General features: G+C 55.0%; 1 protein-coding gene across 2 annotated transcripts in view; it reads right to left on the minus strand.

The window, feature by feature from the left end:
• AGO2 (argonaute RISC catalytic component 2) overlaps nt 1-26163 on the minus strand; it is a 121459-nt gene that overhangs the window by 23304 nt on the left and 71992 nt on the right. For both annotated transcript variants that reach the window (XM_033203337.1, XM_033203338.1), the window contains 11 exons: nt 20599-20780; nt 18505-18641; nt 17642-17776; nt 16722-16809; nt 15936-16083; nt 15003-15122; nt 14732-14854; nt 8642-8775; nt 6457-6641; nt 4802-4961; nt 1576-1666 (listed from right to left, as the gene is read on the minus strand). In XM_033203337.1, coding sequence (XP_033059228.1) covers nt 1576-1666; nt 4802-4961; nt 6457-6641; nt 8642-8775; nt 14732-14854; nt 15003-15122; nt 15936-16083; nt 16722-16809; nt 17642-17776; nt 18505-18641; nt 20599-20780 — 1503 coding nt within the window. The remainder of the gene's footprint in view (nt 1-1575; nt 1667-4801; nt 4962-6456; nt 6642-8641; nt 8776-14731; nt 14855-15002; nt 15123-15935; nt 16084-16721; nt 16810-17641; nt 17777-18504; nt 18642-20598; nt 20781-26163) is intronic.

The raw sequence follows: 26163 nt of genomic DNA on the forward strand, positions 1-26163 counted from the left end.
CAGCCCAAGGCTCCAAAAGCCAGAGATATAATTGAATGCTTTATAACATTTGTACAGAAAAAAACAAAGTTAATGGGGACCAGGTGAGGTGGGGACAGAGGAGAGCCAGCTGCAGGACCCTCGGGGGCTCCCCTCTGTGCCTGGCTTCCTCCTGGGCACACTGGTGCCCAGCTGTGCCTCGGTGACGGCCATGCGGTGCTTCACCATCAGAGGAAAGCGCCGAAAATGACTCAGCATGGCCAGGTGCGGTGGCTCATGCCTGTCATCCCAGCACTTTGGGAGGTCGAGGCAGGTAGATCACCTGAGGTCAGGAGTTCGAGACCAGCCTGGCCAACATGGTGAAATCCTGTCTCTACAAAATACAAAATTCAGCCAGCCATGATGGCGGGTGCCTGTAATCCCAGCTACTCGGGAGGCTGAGGCGGGAGAACTGCTTGAACCCAGGAGGCAGAGGTTGCAGTGAGCTGAGATTGCACCATTGCACTCCAGCCTGTGTGACACTTACTGTCTCAAAAAAAAAAAAAAAAAGAAGAAAAAAAAAAAAAAAACCACAAAACACAAAACAACCACCAAAAAACTGACTCAACAAAGTGAGCAGCGGTGTATGGGTGGGAGTGGTGGGGTTGTGATCATCGGGCCAAGCGGCAGGAATGAGTTGATGCAGTGTGCCTTTCCTAAAAGAGTGTGCCCTGAGTAACACCAGAGCACATACCAGGTTGCTTTTCTTCCACCTGGGGCAGCTCAAATGACTTCCTTGTGTCCCAGATAGATTCTCCTGCTCCATGTTCTCTCCCAACTAATAAAATAATAACGGTAGCATTTTCTTTTTTCTTTTTTGAGAGAAAATCTCACTTTGTCGGCCAGGCTGGAGTGCAGCGGCACGATCTCTTCTCGCTGCAGCCTCGACCTCCTGTGCTCTGGCAATCCTCCCACCTCAGCCTCCCAGGTTGCAGGAACTACAGTCATACACCACCACCCCCAGCTATGTTTGGAGAGACGGGTGTTCGCTATGTTGCCTAGGCTGGAATGGCAGCATTTTTCTGAGCATCTACTCTGTGCTAGGCACTGTGCCAGGGGCTTAACCACATCATTTCCTAATTCTCCCATGAGGTCAAAATTTGTTTCCTCATTTTACACCCAAGAAAGTTCTGAAACATGAAGCTCATTGTCCAAGAGAAACAAGAAAATAGAAGCAGCATGGGCCTGTCTGAGGTTTGGGGCTGGGTCCAAAGCCAGAGTTTTCAGGCCGTGGGGGCACGGGGTCATCATACCCCAGGCTAGCACCCGCCAGTCGGGCCCCCATGTGCAGGGGCCTCCTTGCACCTCAGATCTCCCAAAGGGCTGGGACAGGCATGCGCCCCTATGCCCCACCTCTGACTGCTTCTTGGAACTTACTTTGTGTCATTATAGTGCCCCCTCCAAACACCTCTCTCCCACACTACCCTGGCCGTCCCTACCGCTTAGTGAGACCCCATGCCTTTCAGGAAGGAACCCTGGCCACACTGTGGCAGTGGGACCTCGACAGGGTCCCACACGTTGTCAATGGAAGACCCATGGGAAAGCGCTGACACTCACGGCGGCAATGGAGGGCTTCTTCCCGTCCCCGGCGGGGGGGTGAGTGACGTCCGCTCCCAGAAAGATGACGGGCTGCTGGAACACTGGTGGCCTGCGGAGAGGAGTGGCATCAAGGGCCACGGTGAGACACGCCTGGACCTCCGACCCCAGTAGGTGCCACCATCCCCTTTTGGAGGTGGTCAGTGTATCATGGTAACGCTTTTGAAAAGAATCCTTATCTTTTAACAGGAATACTAAAAACCTTGCAGATTAAATGATACAAGATCTGAAATCTGCTTCAGAAGAGCCGGGGGCTGGGGGGCTTGGGTGGAGCGTACTCCAGACCAGACAGGCCAGGGGCTGACAGCTGCTGAGGCTGCGGCTCAGGCCTACGAGGGCTCACCCTTCCACCTTCTACTCCCTCTGCAGCCACACCCACGCCAGGGCTTCTCCCACCACCCTCGGCACCACCAACGCCGGGCCAGCTGGCTTTTCCTTGGGGCGGGGGGCTGTCCCGAGCATGGGCAGGCGTTGAGAGGCATGCCTCGCCTCCACCCACTGGATGCCAGTAGCACCCCGTCCAGCCTGACACCCCAACATGTCTCCAGACATGACCACATGTCCCCTGGCAGCAAAACCACCCCATGGAGAACTTCCAGACCCTGAGTGTACCCCAGTGGTGACCCTCGGGAGTCAGCATGCATGGGGGCAGGGACAGGCTCACCGGGAAAGGTGGAGGTGGTGACAGCACCTCCCTCCCCACTCTGCTGCCGGGTTGAGAGTGCACCGCCCCGCACCCCACCCAGCCTTGCTCGGCTGCTGCAGGCAACATCAGGAAGTATCAGAAGCGGCTGTTCTGCTAGCCCTGCCTGTTGGAAACCGGGCAGATGGGGCCCTTGCCTCTGCTGCCCTCTCCCAGCATCCATTTCCCCACGTGCTTGTGACTCACTCCCTGCCCACACCCTCTCACTCCCATCGCCTGCCTTCCGGCAGAGCTCCGTCTCAGCTGAACCCATCACTGCTTGCGCTGGCTCCCAGGCCCCTTCTAGTCAGACTTCTCACGGCCATAGCAATAAGGCTCCTCTTCCCAAGGTCACCAATGACCTCTGCATCACCCAGACCCACGGCCGAGCCTCAGGCCTTGCTGCGCCTGGCTCGCTGCAGGACACACTTCCCTTGGTGCCTAGGGCCCTGCGGCCAACCTCCCTGCCCCAGCCTCTCCCATCTCCGCTGCTGGTTCCTCTCTCTCCAGGCCGTGAACTCCAGCCTTCTCCAGGGCCCAGGGCTTGGAATACCACCTGTCTGCTAAGGATTCCTGGATCCTGTCTCCCCTGACACCAGCCTCCTGGTTCCCAACATCCATCCACTCATCACCCGCACTCAGATGCTCTGCAGAGGCTGTGGGGTCCAGTTCACCCATGCCTGGTGCTCACCCTCCCAACAGCCTCCCCGTCTAATGGCGACCGGGTCTCTCCTGTGGCCCAGGCCACGGGCCTTGATTTTTCCGTCACGCACAGCCCAGTCCCACCTGCCAGCAAGCCCCAGGACTCTATCTTCAAAACATCTCAGAGTCCAGGTGCTCCCACTGCCCTGGCCTGGCCCAGGCCACCAGCCCCTCTCGGCTTCATGGAGCCAGAGCTGGCCATAATGTTAGTCGGGTGCCTCCGACGGCCCCAGCTCACCCGAGGGAGCCCTGGTTCCCCAGTGGCCCCCAGGCTGCACGTGGGCGGACCTGTCTCCTGTCTGCTCTCACGGCCCTCCCATAGCTCTGCTGTGCACCTGCCGCCTGTACAATAGGCTCATGACCTGGGTGCCTCCACCGGGACTTCTGGCCCGGTGCTGTACGCTCATGGCCCAAACTCCCTGCACACAGGAGGTACTCAATAAATACAGAACCTGTTGACTGAGGCGCAGCACTTGCAGTTCCCAGCCAGCTCGGGATTGGTCTTTGCTCATTCCCATGAGCCTGTCTCACTGCAGAGCCCGCACTCATGCTCACAGCCGTTCCACTCAGAATCCAGGTTCTTCCCATGTTATCACCCTGCTCCCTGATGAATTCAACAGACTGTTTCTGGGTGCGTGTAACTCGGTGGCTCTCAAAGCCTGGTCCCCTGTGTAGCAGCACTGACACTGTGTGTGTCCACTTGCTAGCGGTGGACATTCTCGGCCCCATCAGTCCTGCTGAGTAGGACACTCCGGGAACAAGCCCCGCCGGGGTTCAAGAGCTGCTCAGGTGTGAGGACACTGTGGTGACCCAGCACAGGCCTGTGCACACGGCGGGGGGCTCAGCACCGCCCCACTTTCCAAATACAGAGGGTCACTGCCTTGAGGCAGTTTGATTGAGGATTCTTAACTCTGTTACGGTGTGCCAGTGATGCAGATTTACCGAACTGCCTGGCTTCGGATGGCTGTATCAGCTGAGCCCCCCGCTGACTGGGAGCTCCCACAGGTCCACGCCACACGGGCTGCCTACAGCCTCCAGTTCCCTTCTGCACAAATGCACAAATCATCTGATTCTACGTATTCTCTGTTGTCGTCGTCCAAATGTTAAGACAACTGCCAGGGCTGGCAAAGATGCCTGTCATTGTGTGGAGATGTCTTTCTTGCCTACATCACAGGTTGGTGGCTTTGGAGGAGGGAAGAAGCAAACCTGGCCCTGCCTTGGAACAGCTGGACGCTCAGCCGGTCAGGAGGTGCCAGAAGAGGGTGCAGCTCCATCGCCCCCAACTCCCGTCCCCGGCGGTCAGCCCTGGACCTCTGAGGCAGGCGGGTGGCCAGCGCTTGGCCACACATCCTGTCCTGGTCTGGGAGCTGCCAACGTGTGCTCCCATGAGGAGTTTTTCAGTCCAAAGTCCCAGCACGACGCAGCATCCGTGACCAGCCTGGCGTGGGAAGCATGGGGGTGCCGTGGTCCACACAGTAGCTGCTGCTGCTGCTGAGCCAGGGAGCCCATCTCCTGGCCATCCGAGGCATGCTCTGCTCTGCCTTGCCCACTGGGGTTCGAGGCACGCATTCCTCTGTCTGGAAACCTGGCCACAATGCTCAAACTCCTGCAGACGACCCTGGTCCCCAGCAGAGCGTGAGCAGCCAGATCTATGTCTAACATCTTTGCTCTGCTGTGGCCAGGATGGTGCTGGGCCCAGGTGAGGGGACTCTGCCCCCATGTCCCCTGCACACCGCACCCCACCCTGCCAGGTGTCCCGCCGTGCCTGGGTCCGCAGGCGGAGGGAAAGGGGCCGGACCTCACCTGCCCTGGGGCAGCAGGATGTTGTTCACGCCTCCCAGCTTGACGTTGATCTTCAGGCAGAGGTTGGACAGGGTCTGCGGCGTGGTCCTCTGCACGTTCTTCATCTGCACACACTGCGTGGCCATCCCCAGCACTGTGTCTCCCACGCGCTTGACCTCGGCTAAGGGGCATGAGAGGCACACATAGCTCTGTTGGCGCCCCTTCCTCAGCTGGCCCTGGGAGCAGCAGCCGCCACCAGCCCTCTTGCCCCCATCTGGCAAGTGCAACCATGGCAGCTGTGCTGAGCTCTGCGTGTCCCCTCTGTCCGAGGTTGGCTATAGAAGAGGGTCACTGGCCCCGAGGGGGATGCCAGGGTCCTTGGAGTCCAGACTCCAGCACGGCTGTGCCTGCCTTGCCCAGGCCAGGCTTCCCCCCGCTCATAAAGGGAAGTTGAGTGAGTCTATCTCATCCCTCCCATTTATCAACAAAACCATTTAAATGCCTCACCTAGGGGCCCCAGGGCAGGAGAGAAAGAGCCCAGCTAAAAGCAAGGACTTGGCTCTCCTGCTTAGAAAGGCCACTTACACTGGCCGGGCACGGTGGCTCACACTGGTAATCCCAGCACTCTGGGAGGCCAAGGCAGGTGGATCACCTGAGGCCAGGAGTTCTTCCCATGTTATCACCCTGCTCCCCGCCAACATGGCAAAACCCCATCTCTACTAATAATACAAAAATTAGCCGGGCATGGTGGTGTGTGCCTGTAATCCTAGCTACTCGGGAAGCTGAGGCAGAAGAATTGCTTGAACTCGGGAGGTAGAGGTTGCAGTGAACCAAAATTACACCACTGCACTCCAGGCTAGGAGACAGAGCCAGGCTTTGTCTCAAAAAAAAAAAAAAAGAAAGAAAGAAAAAAAGGAAAAAAGGAAGGTCACTCACACCACGGTGCTCTGGCTGCAAGCAAATGCTTCGGTGGTTAAAAATAAAAACACTGGCACCCTCAAAATCCTTGGCAGATGTAAACCTGACATCAAAGAGCTCCATGGACCCACCCCCGCTATTCCTGGTCTCTTTCATGAAGCAACCGGTCAGCTGCTCACTGGGCAGGTCTGGGGAAACGGTGACGCCGGGACAATGTTAGCAGGATGTCAACACCAATAGCTTTTTCTTCCCTTCTTTTTTTGGGACGTTGAACTTAGAGAAGTGTGGCTTTTACATGTCAATAATCTGTTGTGGTTGGGCGTGGGGCCCTGTGGGTGACCCCCTGGCATGGACTTTGGCAAAACGCCACAGAATTCTGAGGTGGGCACAGAGGTTCCACATGGGCTGAGTCCCGAGCAGGAGCTGACCCCGGTGCAACACTCTGTGCGTTAAACAAACGCTCCTCCATCCAGCCGACATGCATGCTGTGTGATAGATGGGGTGCCCACCCGTGTGCCAAGGCCTGTGCCACCTGAGGTGCTGACTGCCCACGACCACGGCATCATACAGGACGACGGGGAGGCCCTGAACACAGACTTGGCAGTGATCAAAAGCCACCTCTTTTTTCTCAGCCTCCTGAAAGGCCCGAAAGGATCACCTTTCTCAGTGCAGCAGAAACACAGAGGGGCTTAGGCAGGAACAAACACCCATGGAGACCACCACGGCTCCCTACAGCCAGCGGGAGCACCCACACCTACCGTACACGGGCGTCTTGCCAGGCAGGATGACCACCACCAGCTGCAGGCCTGCATACGTGTTCTTCAGGTGCCGGAACATGGGCTCCACGCTGTCCGCACCCTGTGCGTATTTGCAGAAGCACGGCTGGCCCTGGATAGGCATGCCGGCGTCTCTGGAGATCTTTCGGAGCTGCTCTGTGAAGGACCTGCAGGAGAAGGCTCAGTTCACTACAGTGCACGGGGAACGGTGGAGAACTCAGGCCGACCAGAGGCTCTCACACAAGGGCGTCATTTTTACAAAGCCCAGAGCACTTTCACTGAGGTCAAAGTTGTTCTTAAAGTCCTGGACGAGGCCAGAATTCAGAGCCACATCTCCTAACACATCCTGCCTCATGAGAAAGGTTAAGTGTGCTCAACATACACGTAAGCGCACTCGAAAGTCACTCGCAGCTAACTTGCTACCGTAACATAGCAGCCTTTAAACTGCTCACGCTGCCTCGCCGCTGTGGCGGCCCCAGTGCGGACGCAATGCTGTGCCCGTAAAGCGGCCGAGCAGCCCCTGGAGCTCCAGTGAAGGAGGCCAGCGTTCTCCCCACGCGCAGACCAGCACTGTCAGAGGGAGGGAGATTTTCAGCTCACTGTCATTTTGGATCTTTCCCCCAGTTGTTCTGATGGGCACAACCTGGACTGTATGACATCATCACGAGAGAAAATACAACAGCCCACAGCCCAAGGAGTGGTGGCAGCTGGCGACGGCCGGCCTGGTGAAGCTGGGGCGGGGTGCGAGGCAGGGCAGCGGCTTCTATTTTAAGCTGAAGACTAAGAATCATGTCACCTTCTACAATAAGGGCGAGGACAAGGCACTCCAACCCAGCCAGTGTCCAATTTCCTATACATTAGATCAGGTCAAGAAACACGTGTGTGTCCACCCGTATCCTCAGCTCCAGGCCAAAGTAAAGCAAGGGGCCAAGGACAGAAGGGGCAGGAGGCGACCCCGTGTTCAGAACTAACCTACTTTAGTTTGCTTCCCAAACATCCTCTCCGGGCTTCCACCTCCTCTGCCAGCAGTGTGGACAAGAGGTGGCCTCAGAAGGACAGATGGCCACTTGCCAGCAAGACATCAGCTCCCAGGGCCATGCCCATTCACAGCCAGCCTTTGCTGGAACTGTCAAGGGACCAGCTACACCTTACAGGCTGGAGTCCTCTCCTGCTGCCCCTACAGAGCAGGGAAGCAAAGACTTTATGCTCCCTTTGAAGTTTGGCAAAAAGGCACAAGCCACCCTGCTGTGTGCTCCCGACACAGTCCCACTGGGCCCGTACCTGACACGGCTGTGCTGGCCAAGGCGAGCGTCCTGGGTGAGGGCAGGCCCTTCCATGGCACTTGGGCTTCCTAGAGGGCCCGGCGCTCACCTGGGCAGGTGCCAGAGACCTGAACCAAAGCTTTTCTCCTCTTAATCACTCCCCTTGTCTGGGAAGGAAGATAATACTCCCAGCCTCTCCACCTCTCTATTTCACCATCTCTTCCTGATTATTTTTTTTCTTGAGATGGAGTCTTGCTTTTTCACCCAGGTTGGAGTGTAGTGGTGTGATCTCGGTTCACTGTAACACCCGCCTCCCGGGTTCAAGCGATTCTCCAGCCTCAGTGCCCTGAGCAGCTAGTATTACAGGTGTGGCACCACCACGCTTGGCTAATTTTTGTATGTTTTGGAGAGATGGGCTGGTCTCAAACTCCTGACCTCAAGTGATCCTTCTGCCTTAGCTTCCCAAAGTACTGGGGGTTACAGACCTACGCCACTGTGCCCATCTCTTCCTGATTCTGTCTTCATTTTCTCCTTCTAATTTACACAAATATGGAGCTAAATTTTTTTTAAAAAATAATTGGAGTTCTTTGAATCCAATTCTCTCTTTTGCCCCTCCTTATAAACTTCCTTCAGATCCTGTTTGGTTTTGTCTGTGGTCTGCACTACTTCTCCATGTTCACTGCAAGGGTAGGTCCCAGGAGTGAGAGGGGCACCGATGGGGCCAGCATGTCTTGCCCTGGCCCGGGCAATGGTATTTGACAGGGAAAGGCTGATGAGCCCTGACACCAAAACCCATGCCAGTGCCCTCACCCCCGCCCCAACCAGAGTCAGTCCTGCAAGTGGTCACTCGAGCTGCCCATCGGGCAGGACCCCCAGGCTGGAGCTTCTGCCTGTGGAGGGCTTACTTCAGATGGACTTCTGTGCACTGGCGCTGGGGGGCAAAGCACGCGATGGCCCACACCTTGATCTCAATGCCCGTGTGGAACTGCTTGTTCCGCATGTCCCAGACGCCCTGGACAGGCGTCGCAATCGCTTTATTCTGCAAATGGCAAAAGGTTCCGGGTGAGAAAAAATGGAAAACATATTCCTTCAACCTCAGACTTTGTCACTCTCACTGCTGGTCCCCCTGACCAATAATGGCTCCTCAGGGAAAGAACTTCTGTGTTGTCTCCTGTCTCTCAACTGCCTAGTGATGCAGACAACTGGCAGGATCAGTAGATGGAGGGGCTGCTGGAAGATGGGTGGGTGGATGGCTGATGGGTGGATAAGGTAGGTGGGTGGTTGGTTGATGATTGGTGGATAAGGTGGGTGGGTGGATGGTTGATAGGTGGATAAAGTGGGTGGGTGGATGGTTGATGGGTGGATAAAGTGGGTGGGTAGATGGTTGATGGGTGCAAAAGGTGGATGGGTAAATGGTTGATGGGTAAGGTGAGTGGGTGGATGGTTGATGAGTGGATACGGTAGGTAGGTGGATGGAGAGATGGAGTGATAGATGCATGGATGGATGGATGGGTGGATGGATGGGTAAGTGATGAACAGACAGATGGGGGCTAAGCCAGGAGGAGGGAGGCCCAAAGCTCCATCCAACCTCATGAGTAGCCTGGAGAAACAGAAGTGCCTTGCCATGCTACAGGAAGGTCTCCTGTTCTATACCGAGCTTTCCCTCACTTCCACTCCTCTATCATCAATGACGTGGGAAGGGGAGATCAGAGCTGGGACTGAGCCCGTAGCTTTTTCCACTCAGCATGCCACTGCCTGCAGCTGTGTCGGAAATGGGAGCTACTTCCACTCGAGAAGAGAAAGGCGAGCTGTGCAAATACGCTGTCAGCTCTCAGCTAGAAAGGACCAGACCTGAGCACCGTCGCCTAAGGAATCTTTGAACCGGCTTCAAGTGCTTCTCAAGAGAAGGGCGGGGCAGGAAGGGTCCTTTGTGGGAGGCACAGGCACTCCTAGGCCTGGGGGCATCACTAAAGGATGCGGCTGTGCCTGAGTTGCTGTCATTTACTCTGTAGAGGTTTTTGTTTTTTTAGCAGAAAACATTTTTCGTACAAAATCTTTTCTGTAGAAAACATTTCATACAAAATGCCTGCTGTAGAAATCAAACACATGATAGAAATAAATGCTTTGCTTCCTATATTTTTATAACTTCTGCCTGTTCCCACCAGCCTCCCTGTGTGCAAGAGTCTCACAGACAGCCTGGGGCTCCAGAGAGGGAGTGCACACGCACTCACATGCACACACACGCACTCACATGCACACACACGCGCACACACACACACACACACGCACTCACATGCACACACACGCACTCACATGCACACACACGCGCACACACACACGCACTCACACGCACACACACGCACTCACATGCACACACATGCACACACACGCGCACACACGCACTCACACGCACACACACGCGCACACACGCACTCACATGCACACACACGCGCACACACACACGCACTCACATGCACGCACACACACGCACACACGCACTCACATGCACACACACGCACTCACACGCACACACACGCGCACACACGCACTCACGCACACACGCACTCATGCACTCACACGCACACACACGCTCACACGCACACACACGCGCACACACACGCACTCACGCTCACTCACACGCACACACACGCACACTCACATGCACACACACGCACTCACATGCACACACACACGCACTCACGCGCACACACACACGCACACGCGCACTCACACGCACACACGCACACACACACGCACTCACACGCACACACACGCACACACGCACTCATGCACACACGCACTCACATGCACACACACGCACTCACATGCACACACACGCCCTCACATGCACACACGCACACACACGCCCTCACATGCACACACACGCACTCACATGCACGCACACACACACACTCACATGCACACACATGCCCTCACGCACACACACACGCACACACACACCACTCACACGCACACACGCGCACACACACTCACTCACATGCACACACACGCGCACACACACGCACTCACGCACACACGCACTCACATGCACTCGCACACACACGCACTCACATGCACACACACACACGCACTCACGCGCACACACACACGCACACGCGCACTCACACGCACACACACGCACACACACGCACTCACACGCACACACGCACTCACATGCACACACGCACTCACATGCACACACACGCACTCACATGCACACACACGCCCTCACAGGCACACACGCACACACACGCACTCACATGCACACACACGCCCTCACAGGCACACACGCGCACTCACATGCACACACATGCCCTCACGCACACACACGCGCGCACACACGCACTCACACGCGCACACGCGCACACACACGCACTCACATGCACACACACGCGCACACACACGCACACGCACTCACATGCAAACACACGCACACGCACGCACACGCACACGCGCACACACGCGCGCACACGCACTCACATGCACACACACGCACACGCACACACGCACTCACATGCACACACACGCACACACACGCACACGCACACACGCACTCACACGCACACACACGCACACACACGCACACACGCACACGCACACACACTCACATGCACACACGCACACGCACACACGCACTCACATGCACACACACGCCCTCACATGCACACACACGCGCGCGCACACACACTCACATGCACACACGCCCCACACGCGCGCACACACGCACTCACACGCACTCACATGCACGCACGCACACACATGCACTCGCACACACACGCACTCACATGCACACACGCGCGCACGCACACACACGCACTCACATGCACACACACGCACTCACATGCACACACACACACATACACGCACTCACATGCACACACACACACGCACAGGCTCTTACTATACAGGTACTTCTCAGCCCTCAGCACAACTGACATCTGAAGCTCAGTGATTCTTTGTCACGAGGCTGTCCTGTGCCCTGTAGACTATCCCACTCACCCCCAAGTTGTGACAATAAAAAATGTCTCCAGACACTGCCAGATGTTTCCTGGGGGGCAAAGTCATCCCTAGTCGAGAACTCCTGCTGTACACACTGCTTTCTGAAGGATATTTTGTTTTTTTGCACTAACAATGGACCAGGGGGTAGGTAGGGCAGGGGACAGGAATGTTTCCTCACATTAAAATGTTTTAGAGATCTGGAAAAATGTATTCATGTATTAACAGAAGCATGACAAGCTCAGTCAGGTGTGGTGGCTCACGCCTGTAATCCCAGCTGAGGTGGGAGGACTGCTTGAGCCCAGGAGTTCAAGACCAGCCTGGGTAACATAGTGAGACCTCGTCTCTATAAAACATTAAAAACCTAGCTGGGTGTGGTAGTGTGGCTGTGGTCCCAGCAATTCGAGAGGCTGAGGTGGGAGGATCACTTGAGCCTGGAAGGTTAAGGCTGCAGCGAGTTATTACTACGTCACTGCACTGCAGCCAGGGCAACAGAAAAAGACTCTGTCTCAAACAAATTACAAGGTTTTTTGTGTTTTTTTTTTTGAGACAGAGTTTCGCTCTTGTTGCCCAGGCTGGAGTGCAATGGCACGATCTTGGCTCACTGCAACCTCCACCTCCTGGGTTCAAGCGATTCTCCTGACTCAGCCTCCTGAGTAGTTGGGATTACAGGTGTGTGCCACCACGCCCGGCTAATTTTATATTTTTAGTAGAGAAGGGGTTTCTCAATGTTTGTCAGGCTGGTCTTGAACTCCCGACCTCAGGTGATCCGCCTGCCTTGGCATCCCAAAGTGTTGGGATTACAAGTGTGAGCCACTGCGCCCGGCCTTTTTTTTTTTTTTTTTTTTTTTGAGAGAGTCTCACTCTGTTGCCCAGGGTGGAGTGCAGTGGCACAATCTCGGCTCACCGCAACCTCTGCCTCCCAGGTTCAAGCAGTTCTCCTGCCTCAGTCTCCAGAGTTGGCTGGGATTATAGGCGCATGCCACCACGCCTGGCTAGTTTTTGTATTTTTTAGTACAGACAGGGTTTCACCATGTTGACCAGAGGCTGGTGTCGAACTCCTAATCTCAGTGATCTTCCTGCCTTGGCCTCCCAAAGTGCTGGGATTACAGGCATGAGCTGTGGCGCCCCGTCTACAAGCTCTCTTAATCCCTACACTCTGAGATTTTTGCAAGGTGGGCTTACACAAGCTCTTCTGGTTTTCAGACAACCACTGCCCTTGCCCTTGCTAAGACGGCTTCCAAGAAGCCAGCAGGGCTGTGAAGCGGCGCTGGGTTCAAAAGCCCCCTCCCCCGACGGGGGCAGGCACTCCTCTGCCCTCACTGGAGTCTCCTCCCCGACTCATGAAAGGGAATCATGCGCTCTTCCTCCTGGGCTTGGGCTGTGTTTATACAGCACCTGGGGCCTGGGGGGACAAGCAAGCCAAGGAGGGCTGAAGGGCCTCGCTTAGACTCGCTTCAGAGAGACAAGGAGTGGCTGTGCCCACCACCAGGGACACAGACCCCTACGCAATGGCGTCCCACGCAATAGCGCCAGAGGACAAGACACGCACGCACAGCAACACAGAACGGCCAGCAGCCTCTCAGTGAGCTCTAAGGAAATGTTAGCTAGAAAACAGCGAGGCACAGAAATACAGGTAATGCTATTATTTTCACAAAAAGGGGTGAATCATCCCTGGGTGATTTTACAAAGGAGAAAGAACACCAATTGCTTCCTGAGAGGGCAACTGAGAACTGGGAAAAAAGAGACTTTTTTCCTCTAATTCTTTTAAATCTGAATTCTGAAACATTTAAAAAACAACTTTTTTGTTTAAAGTATTTTTTATGTTTTGAGACAAGTCTTGCTCTGTCACCCAGGCTGGAGTGCAGCAGTGTGATCTCAGCTCACTGCAACCTCCGCCTCCTGGGTTCAAGTGATTCTCCTGCCTCATCCCCCTGAGTAGCCGGGATTACAGGCGCCCACCACCACTCCAGGCTAATTTTTGTATTTTTAGTAGAGACAGAGTTTCTGGTCTCAAACTCCTGACCTCAAGTGATCCACCCGCCTCAGCCTCCCAAAGTGCTGGGATTACAGATGCAAACCACTCACTGCGCCCAGCCCAGAACCTGTATTTTGAAATAAGATTAGGAAAAACAAACAAACCAAAACCTCAGTCCAGGTCCTGAGGATGAGAGTAAAATTCCGTTAGGGAGAAACTAGGGTGTAAAAGGTTAGGCAGACCCTTACACAGATGCCAGGTGCTTAAGGAAGTCAGTAGCCTCTGACACTAAGGCCCTGCAGAGCCCTGGTGTGCCTCCCAGTGTGCTCACCTCTGGACCCTCCCACCAGACGTGGTGTGCTTACACCCGAGGGTCTGCCCAGGAGGAAACGAGAAGCGACGCTGGAGGGCTCAGTGCTCAGGACACCTTTGGTTACACACTGATAAAAAGGAGAAGTCAAGGGCTGGCCACAGTGGCTCATGCGCCTGTATTCCCAGCTCCTTGTGAGGCTGAGGCGAGAGATATGTTTGAGCCCGGGAGTTAGAGGCTGCAGGGACCTGTGGTCATGCCACTGCCTTCTAGCTCGGGTGACAGAGCAAGACCCTGCCTCAAAACAAACAAAACTAGAACTTAAATTAGCAAGGACAAAAAACTGTTACCAAACACCCCCAAAGCAAAAGTTACAGAATACAAAAGCAGTACAGGCTTCTGGGAAATAACTCGACCCTCGGTGAGCATCCGTCATGCGAAGAATGGTGCTCTCTCAACTTTCATGGGATAACAAAAATTATCTTCTGAAAACATTAAGGGTAACTCTGAAATTCTGAAAAACTTTAAAAAGGCCCAAGGAAAGTCATTCCTTTATGAAGTCTCACGCCTTTTACAGGCTCAGCCCAGAGTAGAAAGGATTCTCCTGCATGGAACACAGTCTACACTGCGGCTCATGGCTCAGAACCTGAGAGGGGTGGCGGGGCAGAGACATGCCCCGCAGCCACATGGTCCCCGCTGCCCCGCACGTACCCTGCCGCCGTAGAGGATGGAGGGCGGCTGCAGCACCCGCCCAGTCACGTCCGTCATCTCATCTTTGACCATGATTCCAAATTCACGGACGTATGGATCTGTGTTGAAACTTGCGCTTCGCATCTGGCAAAGGGGAAGAAGAAAACGCACGGAGTGGGTGGGGGCCTCCCATCTCTCTAGCAGCTGCATCTGTTCCAAGCATCAGAGGTTTCTGTGCCAGGGCAACCGGACTGGACTCCACAGGGCGGCTCTGCCCGGGACTGACGCTCACCAATTTGCTGATCTCTTCTTGCCGATCGGGTGCCGACCTAGCAGTCGCTCTGATCATGGTTGAGGTCTGATTGTCCGTTAATTTTTTAATACATCTTTGTCCTGCCACTATGTTACAGACCTGCGAAGAGGACGTAGAGAAAGGCCATCAGTGCCGCACTGGTGTGACCAGGGGAGCAGGCAGGGGGCTCAGGGTCTGGTGGCCTGTCTCTGCTGGGGACCGTCTCTGTCTCGTCCCTGGGCTATGAAGCGCCATGCAGGTGTCTGCTGTGGGGGCTGCTCCACGGCCTTCCACTTCACAACAGAAATCCCTGCTAAGTAAACCCCATGTCACGCGAACACACAGACCCCACGGCCTCTGTGCCCAGCCCACCAGGTCAGCGGGGCTGTGTCCTGACACCAGTACTTCTGGGCTTTCTCCAGTCTTCGGCGGCTGTGGGCATGAAAGCGGCTGCAGGCGTGAAAGACGTCTACCTATGGGACAAGGAGCTGGAGCTGCCCAGCCCTGCCTGAACGACAGCAAAGTGCCAGAATCTAAACACCAAGGGAAGAGTTACAGCACATGGCTCAGGGTCGGAATTTGACCCCTTCCCAAGGCAAGGATTTTTTCAAAGAGTCGTGATGTTAGAGGAGAGTGAATGACGCAAGCGTGCAGTGACAGAGCACCTGCCTCTGGCTGCGGGGCCTGCTGGGTGCGTTACACACAATCTCAGTCAAGGCTCACACCAATCCCACAAGAGAGCTGCGGACCCCATTTTACTGAAGGCAAAACCGAGGTGCAACAAAGTCCGTTAACCCACCCAAGTTCCTGCAGCAGCAGAAGCAGTGCCATCTGTACCTGACTGGGGCCTCAGCAGTTTCTGGAAGCTGCATGCTCCAGCCTGGAACGCTGCCCTCCCAAGCCCCCAGAGATCACAGGAAGAGGGTGACTTGCCTCCAGGGGAAGGTAGGTGTGTTTCTGCTCCTGTCCGACTTGTAAACATGGGAGGTGGGGGTAGCGCAGAACCAACTTGTGCCTGTCCTTGAAGTACTGGGCCACCGTGCACTCCACCGTCTGCCCGCTCTCCTGCTGCAGCGGGAATCTGAGGAGCAAAAGGGCTGTTCAGGCCGAGGTCATCCCGGGGTCCCTTCCCCCACGCTGCTTTTCATTTGGTTTTGCTTTTGAGGGTGACGTATGAGGAGCACACATTCAGAGCACTTCTGGGAGTGAAAACCACGTCACGTGCTTTGGGTTATCTGGAATGTTCCCGAGCCCCTAAATTCTCTTTTTGTTTCTGGAGTTGGGAAACAAAAAATACCTCCAGGCGTCATTACTCATCAATTACCCACAACGCCACAGTGTGTGTACAGCAGTCGGGACGAACGGAGGTGTCCAGAAAGGTCTGTGCGTCTTCCAGCAGAGCATGGCGACCCTGGAAGCCGTTTACATGCTGTGCGTTCCCGGTGCCCAGAAGGCCTGAAGCCCCCAGGACAGGACGAGGAAAGCAGGCCAGGCCGGTTCGGCAGCCAGGGCCTCCGCACGGTGACGGCAGGAGACGCCTCACAAACTTTGGTGAAGTTTGGAATCTACTGAGCCATGTAAGGGACACTTTTGGGATTGAAAAACAGCATGAAATGGTCCTTTCCGGAGAATGGGCATAGAATTATGGCTCCAGAGAGTGCCCATCGGGGTGACCTTGGGGGCCCCAGCCAAGAGAGTCTGAAAGGAAGGGCGTGTTACGTTTGGTGACTGGCGGGCCGCCGGGTCACATTGCAGACGCGGTACTTCCTCTTCATCTGCCCACAGTGCGTTATCTCCACCTTTAGACCTGGGGACACAGAACACAGGCATCAGCGTCTGGGCCGTCCCAACCTGAGTGCAAGCGCCACTTCCCGAGAATCAGTTTTCATAGGAATGTGGCTGCGGACTCAGGTTACGGGGGCTCCAGAGGGCTGCAGGGCTCCCCTAGGGAGGGTGACCCACAGGTCACCCCCAGGCCACCCTAGCTGGGTCCATCTCCCCTACAAGAATACCACATGGTAGGGGGAGGCTCAGCTCAGAGCATCGGGTGTCCACCCTCGTGCTATTCTCTGCCCCCCATGGGTCATTGTGGTAACATGGGGTACTGTGAATGGCCCTGCAAATGGCCTTCCAAAAGGACAGGCTCAGCGGGCAGGGTTTGTGGAGCCAGGGGCGGGCACCCACTCCGTTGCTGATGGGTAGAAGGACCCCAGGCAAGTCCCAGACCCCCTAGTCTGAGTTTCTTGGAGTAGAAAGCAGGCTGACCGGCTACAGATCCCTGCCGGGCTGTGTAAGGTTAAATGAAAACAAAAGAAAATGCATCCTCGGTTCCAGCGTTATGAAATGCTGATCACAGCCACACTGCTGCTTCTAGTCCTGATGTCATGACTCAGACGTGACTGACTCCCCAAACTCAACCTCACCTCCACCCCAGGGGTTGCATTTACTTAGGAAACCCCCACTCCTGCTCTGGGAAATGGGTGTAATTCATTTCCGTGCTACTTCATCTGATGGCTAAATTCCGCCACCCCCATCTCCCTAAACGCACGTAAGAACCAGAACTGCCAAACGCGGTCCTGGAGGCAGACTGGGAAGGGGCCTCCCAGCCCTTAGCCAGGTGTGCTCGGACAGTTCATTACCTTTAATTTCTTTGGTAAACTTTACCCTTTGGGAATCTGTCAGAGGTTTTTGTTGTTCTTCAATACTTTTAAAATCCAAAACTTCACAAACAAACTCGATTACTGGCTGTGCCTTGTAAAATGCTGTTGCCGACACTGTAGGCGAGAAAAGACAGAGGCAAAGGCCTAAGCATGACTGCGGGGATGCTGGACAGGCCCATAGTCCTGGAGGGGCCTCACAGGCCAGGCCAGCCACGGCAGGGACACCCGGCCGGGGTTCTCACTCCCTACCGAGGCCAGCCTCGGGCCCAGAGATGGGCAGGCCAGTAGTGACAAGCCCAGGCCCGAGCTGCTGACCCTCCCTCTGGTCAGGGCGACACCCTCTGAGAAAGAAGCCAGTGTGGTAGGATTTTCTGGGGACCTTCTGGCGGAAATATTTCTGAAATCCACCATTCCCTTTCATGTAATTGTTTTTCAATAAATGTATAACTGAGCAAGATCGAATTCTCATTCCTTTCTAGAGCTTTTCATAATAACGAACTCCCAAATGAGAAGACCGATCCTTTTCGCTGGCCTTCACTCTCGTCTTTTTCACAGAGAGGGCAGCGGATGTCCTGCACAGAACAGCGGGATCCTCAGGCTCGCCTCAGCCCCTGACCACAGCCTCTGAGGGTGCGACCTCCTGGTGGCTCCACACTGGCCTGAGAGCCACTGCCCTAACCCACCCAGCACTGCAGGTGAGACCGGCCAGGTGTCACGCAGCAGCGCCGGCTCTGACAGAGGCCATGCGTGGAGCTGGCCACAAGCCATCCCCCCACCGGGGTCCTGACCCCCAGCCCATGCCCAGCCCTGCCCTGCAGTGAAGATCCCAGGGCACTGCTTACCATCAATATTCAGCATCATTTTCCAGAGAGAAGGCCGGACGGACTGATGGAAGCCAAACCACACTTCCCGGCCCCCGCCAAGAGGGTTGGAGCAGCCCTCCGACGCGGTGAAGAAGGAGCGGCCCACGGGGGTGTACCTGGAACCAAGAGACCCCACCCCACCACCCGTCAGATGCGTCTTCCAGAAGGAACAGCGGCCTCTGGGTGGGCTTTGCCTGCGCCCACCACACCCTCATCAGAGTTCCGTTTCCCCTCCTTGTAAATCCACGTTTACCACGCGGCACTCCAGCCTGTGTGCATGGCCTGCTGTGCGGGACGCTGTAACAGCAGCAGGTTGGGGGACCCGTGGCCTCACTGGGGAACGCTGAAAGATGTTTAAACGCACCGCACAGGTGGAGCACAAACCCCCGGGACCTGGCGTGTTTCTGGTCCAGGCTCCCTGTCCTGGCTTTGCCTCGCCTTACTGTCCTCACTGTCTACTCTTCACTTCACCAGGCCTGTGTCCCCAAGTGCAGGTGGAAGTGGGCACCTGCCAAATGCCAGCCGCAGCCAGGCCCAGCCTCAGCCGTGGGGAGATGTGCCACTTCTGGCCGTGTGGCTCTCCACCCATGACCTAGTATCCGCCGGCTCCTTTAGCCGCGGCTCCCCAGGCAGGCTCCGAGGCCCTGGAGCTGCCTGCTGTGGACTCCTCCGCAGGAGGTGGAAGGGCCAGCATGAGGGCTTCACAACCTCTTCCGGGCCTTCGAGGGATGCTGTGCTGGCCCGACTGGAGCCACTCGACTGAAGCAGGCACACTCTCCAGCACAGCAGCCTCGCCTGCTGCACGGGCACTGAGGGGCCTGGTGGCCGGGGAGGCGCCGTCACTAATGATTCTGAGGGGAAAACATGCTGTGGGCCTCGATGCTCCCTACCTGGGGGCTGCGCTGACCCAACCACCTCCGTGGCCCTTTCACTTTCCACCTGAGACGCGCTAATAATCCTGCCTCGACTGCCCTTCTTATCCCAAAATGAAAACGGCAGTTTCCGCCCTGATTATAAAATTAGTGGAAGTAATCCAAAGGAATTCAAAAAAGAATCACAGTCATCTCTGCAACTCTATATTGAAAAAGTAGATGCCATTTTGGCAATCATCCTTCTAGACTGTTTCTCCACATACCTACGGCCTTCCTGTACCGATAGTTCAAAGCAGAGACAGATTACACATGGGGGAAGGTGTGTTCCTGCTGGGAGTGACAGCCTGTCCTGTATTCGGTCACCTCCTCCCATGCCTGAAGACTGAGAACACCATGGTCCCTCCAAAAATCTTACACCTGACCTCGAAGCGCCTTCTCTTCCATGAGGGAAGCCCCAACGCTCTCCTCGAATCTTAAAGCTTGGGTCAGTCCTGGGGTTTGTGAGCGTGGGGCTTTGTTTCGGTTTAGGCTTTGGTTCGAAAGAGACGGAACTTGAAAACGCAAATTGTTCCCAGGCACCAGTGTGAGGGCAGCTGTTCCGGGGCAGGAAACTGAGGGCTGATGTGCTGAGCTGGCCTTGCTCCTCCAACAGCGGGGGACTCAGGAAATTAGCACAACCCTCTGCCCAGCAACCGGGCAGACTGTGAGCCCTTAAACTGTCCCTACATCCTCTCCCAGCAATCGCAAGCGTGGCAATTAGTGGTAAAAGAGTAATCCTGAGAATAAAGACGTCCCCAACAGTCACAAAAAGCAGCGGTGACAGTCCCTAGAGTTGCGGACATGCGTGCAGCACGAAACTGGGAACAGCATTACTTTCCTATCATGAGTCTCAAGTGCAAGGGCAAGAGAGGAACAGAAAAGTGCTGGGGGCAGAGGGCTGCGCAGAACACGAAGGCACCGACGTGCGCACAAATGGGGGGCCACATTTTCGGGCCAGGCCGAGAATGCTGGTGACTTACGTTTATATTAACACTGTTTCCACCTTAGCACCATTTGTGTTATCTTCATCACAGAAAACCTGCGTGACCATTCCCACCCTAGTTCCGAGAATGAGCCGTTCCTCGGACAGATTTCACTCTGCAGGGGACCCTCGGAGCCGCAGGGGATTCCCCCCACCCTTGGTCCCGTGTGGCGCCCTCACCTCATGGATGGCAAGTGCCTCATGACCACGTCCAGGGCCTGGATCGTTTCAAAAGGGACGCTGGGCAGCCGCCCTGAAAGTGCATCGTGTAATGCCTGCAAGCTCACGCAGGACACCCACTTGATGGACACCTTGAAAATGCGATCCTTGCCTTCTCCCGGCAGCGTGACCTCCAGCTCCACCTGCGAGGATCCAAAGCACACAAGGTGACTCCCTCCTGCGAAGCCCCAGGGAGGATGCAGCCCGGCAGTGGTTGGCTTCCAGATATCTACTCCTGGGTGAGGAAGTCCCTGCCCAGGCCTCTAGCCAACCACCAGCCACATGTGGCTATGGAGCACTTGAAATACAACCGAGGAACTGATTTTTAAACTACTCACTTACTTTTGATGAATTTAAACGTACAGAGTCATGTGTGGCAGTGGCCTGTGTACTGACAGTGGTCGAAAACGTATCCTCTTGTTTCACCCTCAGACAACGAACTCACTACCTCCTCCCTAGTCTCTGAATGACCCCTTCCCTCACCCACAAGTTGCACCTATCGCCAGATCATGCTGCTGTCACCTGCAAACCCCACTCCGCTACTCACAACCTGCAGTTCAATCACAATCTGGGCCTCATACCTCCAAATACGTGGACATACACAAGCCTACTCAGGTGATGCATGAAGCAACTTCGCTATTTGCTGATAATGCTTCCCAGTGTCTGAGGAACAGCGACGGGACGGGTTACGGATGGTATATACTTTATCCTCACATGCCCAATGACCCCAGCAAGGGAAAATTCATTCGCCACTTTTGTTGAGACAGGGTCTCACTGTGGCCCCAGCTGGAGTGCAGTGGCGCAATACTGGCTCACTTCAACCTTGACCTCTGAGGCTTAAGGGATCCTCCCACCTTGGCCTTCCAAGTAGCTGGGACTACAGACGCACACCACCAAGCTCGGCTAATTTTTTAGTTTTTTTTTTTGAGACGGAGTCTCACTCTGTTGCCCGGGCTGGAGTGCAGTGGCCGGATCTCAGCTCACTGCAAGCTCCGCCTCCCGGGTTTACGTCATTCTCCTGCCTCAGCCTCCCGAGTAGCTGGGACTACAGGCGCCCACCACCTTGCCGGGCTAGTTTTTTGTATTTTTTTTTTCAGTAGAGACGGGGTTTCACCGTGTTAGCCAGGATGGTCTTGATCTCCTGACCTTGTGATCTACCCGTCTCGGCCTCTCAAAGTTCTGGAATTACAGGCTTGAGCCACCGCGCCCGGCCAATTTTTTAGTTTTTTATTTGGTAGAGATGGAGTTTCACCATGTTGCCTGTGCTGGTCTTGAACTCCTGGGCTCAAGGGATCCTCCCACCTTGGCCTCCCAAAGTGCTGGGAGTACAAGCGTGAGCCACTGTGCCTGGCCGACTCACCACTTTTCATACATGAAAACGCAGAAACCCAGACTTAAAAAAATAGCCCAAGGCCACAAAGCCATGAGAGGGCAGAGATGGAATTTGGACCCGAAGGCCTTCCCACTCCATGTGTGACACCAGGGACCCAGGTCTTCAGCACCGGCCTCTCCTACCCTGCCCAGGGCCCGCTGCCTCTGCTCCGCTCACCTGAGGTGCCCTCCCTGATTCAGGACCACAAACCCCAGCTTGCCGGCATGCCCCGGCCCAGTGTTGTTTTGTTGTTTGGTGGCACCAGGCACATTCACTCGCTCGCCCACTGCCCACCATGCCCATGCCCGTCTCCCATCTGCTCACACTTGTCGCCCAGGGCCTGGCTTCTTGCCACACCTTGTTTGAACCTCACAGAGCAAAGACCAGACTCTGCGGATGTCACCTGCCCACCTGGGTCCCAGGTACACACCCTTTCCACCTGGGCCTGGGCTGGCTCTGGCAGATACCCACAAGCACTCAGAGCACTGTCGTGCCCGACGGCCCCCAACTGGCCGCGCCCCGAGGACCATCTGCAAAAGATGAGGGTGGGGAAAAACGAGCAAATCCTTCCAGCTGGATGGACTGCGAACATCGAATAGCAAGAAAAGCAGCAAGCCACAGAAGGGCGCCGCAGCACGATCCCTTCCGGAAGCCAGAGTCACGCAGCACGACTCCTTCCGGAAGCCAGAGTCACGCAGCACGACTCCTTCCGGAAGCCAGAGTCACGCAGCACGACTCCTTCCGGAAGCCAGAGTCACGCAGCACGACTCCTTCCGGAAGCCAGAGTCACGCAGCACGACTCCTTCCGGAAGCCAGAGTCACACGCACAGGGGATGCAGCACAGCTGAGGAAACCAACAGAGGGAAGGGCCAGCTTCACTCAAGTCATCAGGACAGCAGAGCGCGTGGCAGGGGGTGAGAATGCAATCAAGGCTCGGCCCACGGCGGATTTCAGGGTGGGAGGAGGGAACAGCTGGGCCTGGGTGGGGGTACAGGATGTGGTTTAATACCACTCTTTAAATGTACATACACAGCTAGCCCTTGAAAAACATGGGTTGGAACTACGCAAGTGGAGTTATATATGGATGTCCTTCAGCCTCTGCTACCCGAGACAGCGAGACCAAGCTCCTTTCTCTCCTCGGCATGAAGACAGAGGGGATCCTTTATAATAATCCACGTCCACTTAATGGATAGTAAATATATTTTCATTACCTTATGATTTCTTAAGTAACTTTTCTCCAGCTTAAGAATGTAAGAATAAACTATATAGGGCCAGGCACGGTGGCTCACGCCTGTAATCCCAGCACTCTGGGAGGCTGAGGCAGGTGGATCACCTGAAGACAGGAGTTCAAGACCAGCCTGGCCAATGTGGCAAAACCCCATCTCTACTGACAATACAGAAACTAGCTGTAACCATATCAGACATTGTGGAATAACATGCAGCCATAAAAAGGAACAAGATCAGCCAGGTGTGGTGGCTCACGCCTGTAATCCCAGCACTTTGGGAGGCTAAGGCAGGCGGATCACGAGTTCAGGAGTTCGAGACCACCCCAGCCCATAGTGTACCCTGTCTCTACTAAAAATACAAAAAAGTTAGCCGGACATGGTGGTATGGGCCTGTAATCCCAGCTACTCGGGAGACCGGGGCAGGAGAATCGCTTAAACCTGGGAGGTGGAGGTTGCAGTGAGCCGAGATCACACCATACTCCAGCCTGGGCGACAAGAGTGAAACTCTATCTCAAAAAAAACCCAACAAAACAAAACAAATACAAAAATTAGCCAGGTGCAGTGGTGGGTGCCTGTAATCCCAGCTACCTGGGAGGCTGAGGCAGGAGAAACATTTGAACCCAGGAGGTGAAGGCTGCAGTGCGCAGAGAGCACCACTGCACTCCAGCCCTGGACAACAGAGTGAAAAAAAAAGAAACAAAGAAGAATAAACTATATAATACATGTAACATATAAAATATGTGAGGCTGGGTGCGGTGGCTCAAGCCTGTAATTCCAGCACTTTGGGAGGCCGAGGTGGGCGGATCACGAGGTCAGGAGATTGAGACCATCCTGGCTAACACGGTGAAACCCTGTCTCTACTAAAAAATACAAAAAACTAGCTGGGCGACGTGGCGGGCGCCTGTAGTCCCAGCTACTCGGGAGGCTGAGGCAGGAGAATGGCGGGAACCCAGGAGGCGGAGCTTACAGTGAGCTGAGATCCGGCCACTGCACCCCAGCCTGGGCGACAGAGCAAGACTCTATCTCAAAAAAAAAAAAAAAAAGAAAGAAAGAAAGAAAAGTGTTAATTAACAGTTTATGTTATTGGTAAGGCTTCTGGTCAACAACAGGCTATTAGTAGTAGTTTAAGTTTCGGGGGAGTCAACAGTTATACACAGCTAGGTGCAGTGGTTCACGCCTATAATCCCAGCTCTTTGGGTGGTTGAGCTGGGAGGACAGTTTGAGCCCAGGAGTTGGAGACCAGCCTGGGCAATACAGGGAGACCTCGTCTCTGTGCTCCCAGCTAACTCAGGAGGTTGAGATAGGAGGATCGCTTGAGCCAGGGAAGTCAAGGCTATAGTGAGCTGTGATTGTGCCACGGTACTCCAGCCTGGGCAACAAATTGTTTCCAAAAAAAAAAAAAAAAAAAGGTTATAAATGAATTTTTGACTGCATGGGGGATCAGTGCCTGATACGTTTGGCTATGTCCCCACCCAACTCTCAACTTGAATTGTATCTCCTAGAATTCCCACATGTTGTGGGAGGGACCCAGGAAGGTAACTAAATCATGGGGACTGGTCTTTCCCGTGCTATTCTCGTGACAGTGATCCAATTGGTTTATCAGGGGTTTCTGCTTTTGCTTCTTTCTCATTCTCTTTGGCCGCTGTCATGTAAGAAGTGCCTTTTGCCCTCCGCCATGACTGCAAGGCTTCCCTAGCCACATGGAACTGTAAGTCCAATTAAACCTCTTTCTTTTGTAAATTGCCCAGTCTTGGGTAATTATCAGAAGCATGAAAGCGGACTAATAAAGCACCACTAATCTTTTTTGTTTTTCAAAGGTCAATTGTATATATACTTCTTTTTCATTAGTGGTACTTCATAATAAAATTCTAAATAAGTCATACACAAATAACAGTAACTGAAAATGCACATTTGACGTAACATGGCAACATGGCAGGCACTCCTGCACTCACTGGTTCCCCCCTTTACTTTCTTTTTCTTTTTGAGAAGGAGTCTTGCTCTGTCAGTTAAAGAAACAGCTCTGGAGGGGCTGACTCAGCCTCTCTGGGCCATGAGGCACTTGCCTCCGTCAAACTGTCTGACTCCAGAAAGGGAGACAGAGTCTCTATGGGCCCAGGAACAGGGGCTTGGCTGGGCATGGGGGGGACGATTCCAGTAGGGACTGGCAGCTACCTGGTCCCAACAGGAGTGGCCGGTTGCTGAGAAGGGAGTGCCATTCCCCTTGTCCAGAAACAGCACACTCAGGTCACAGTGTGCAGGTGGAGTAAGCTTGGGAGTGGGAGAGTGCGTGCATTTCCATCTCACACACACCCTAGCCAGGAGGTACTTTAGGCCCAAGCACATCTGCGGCAACAGCACTCAGCATCCGGCCTACAGTGCCATGCCCTGGCACGGATCAGATGCCTGTCAACGCCACCCTTCAAAAACCTCTGTAGTCAAAACCGAGGGGCAATTCCAAGGGGTCTATTTTCTCACAGCAAAATACACTCTCCTTTGCAAATGTATTGTAGCCTAGCCTCCGCCTGGCCCGCAAAGAAAGGATACCAGAGTCACCCCAGGCTCTGTGACTGTCTGCCCATCCCGTGTCCACGGTGGCTGGGTGGCGCTCGCGTGCGGCAGCTTAGGGCCTCATGGAGATTGTACGACGGCTGTCATGCCACAAGGGCAGGAGGCACACGGCTCTCTGAGGGACAGGCCCCGTGTGTGTCTGGGCTGCCAGCAGCAGGTGGTCCACACCTGAGACGCTGCTGCCTCTCAACAGCCCAAAGCGCTCGGTCCCAATGACACGACATCTGAAGGTCACTCCCAGTGCGGCTGCCTCCTGTGTTCTCACCTCGGGCAGGTGGCTCCGTTGGCCTCCTGCACACAAGGGGACAAGCAGGTGGCCCCACCCACCTCACAGGGCACTGGCGTCAGTTGTGTTGCAGT

This window comes from Trachypithecus francoisi, unplaced genomic scaffold, assembly GCF_009764315.1.
Source record: "Trachypithecus francoisi isolate TF-2019V2 unplaced genomic scaffold, Tfra_2.0 Lachesis_group7, whole genome shotgun sequence".
Taxonomy (NCBI): Eukaryota; Metazoa; Chordata; class Mammalia; order Primates; family Cercopithecidae; genus Trachypithecus; species Trachypithecus francoisi.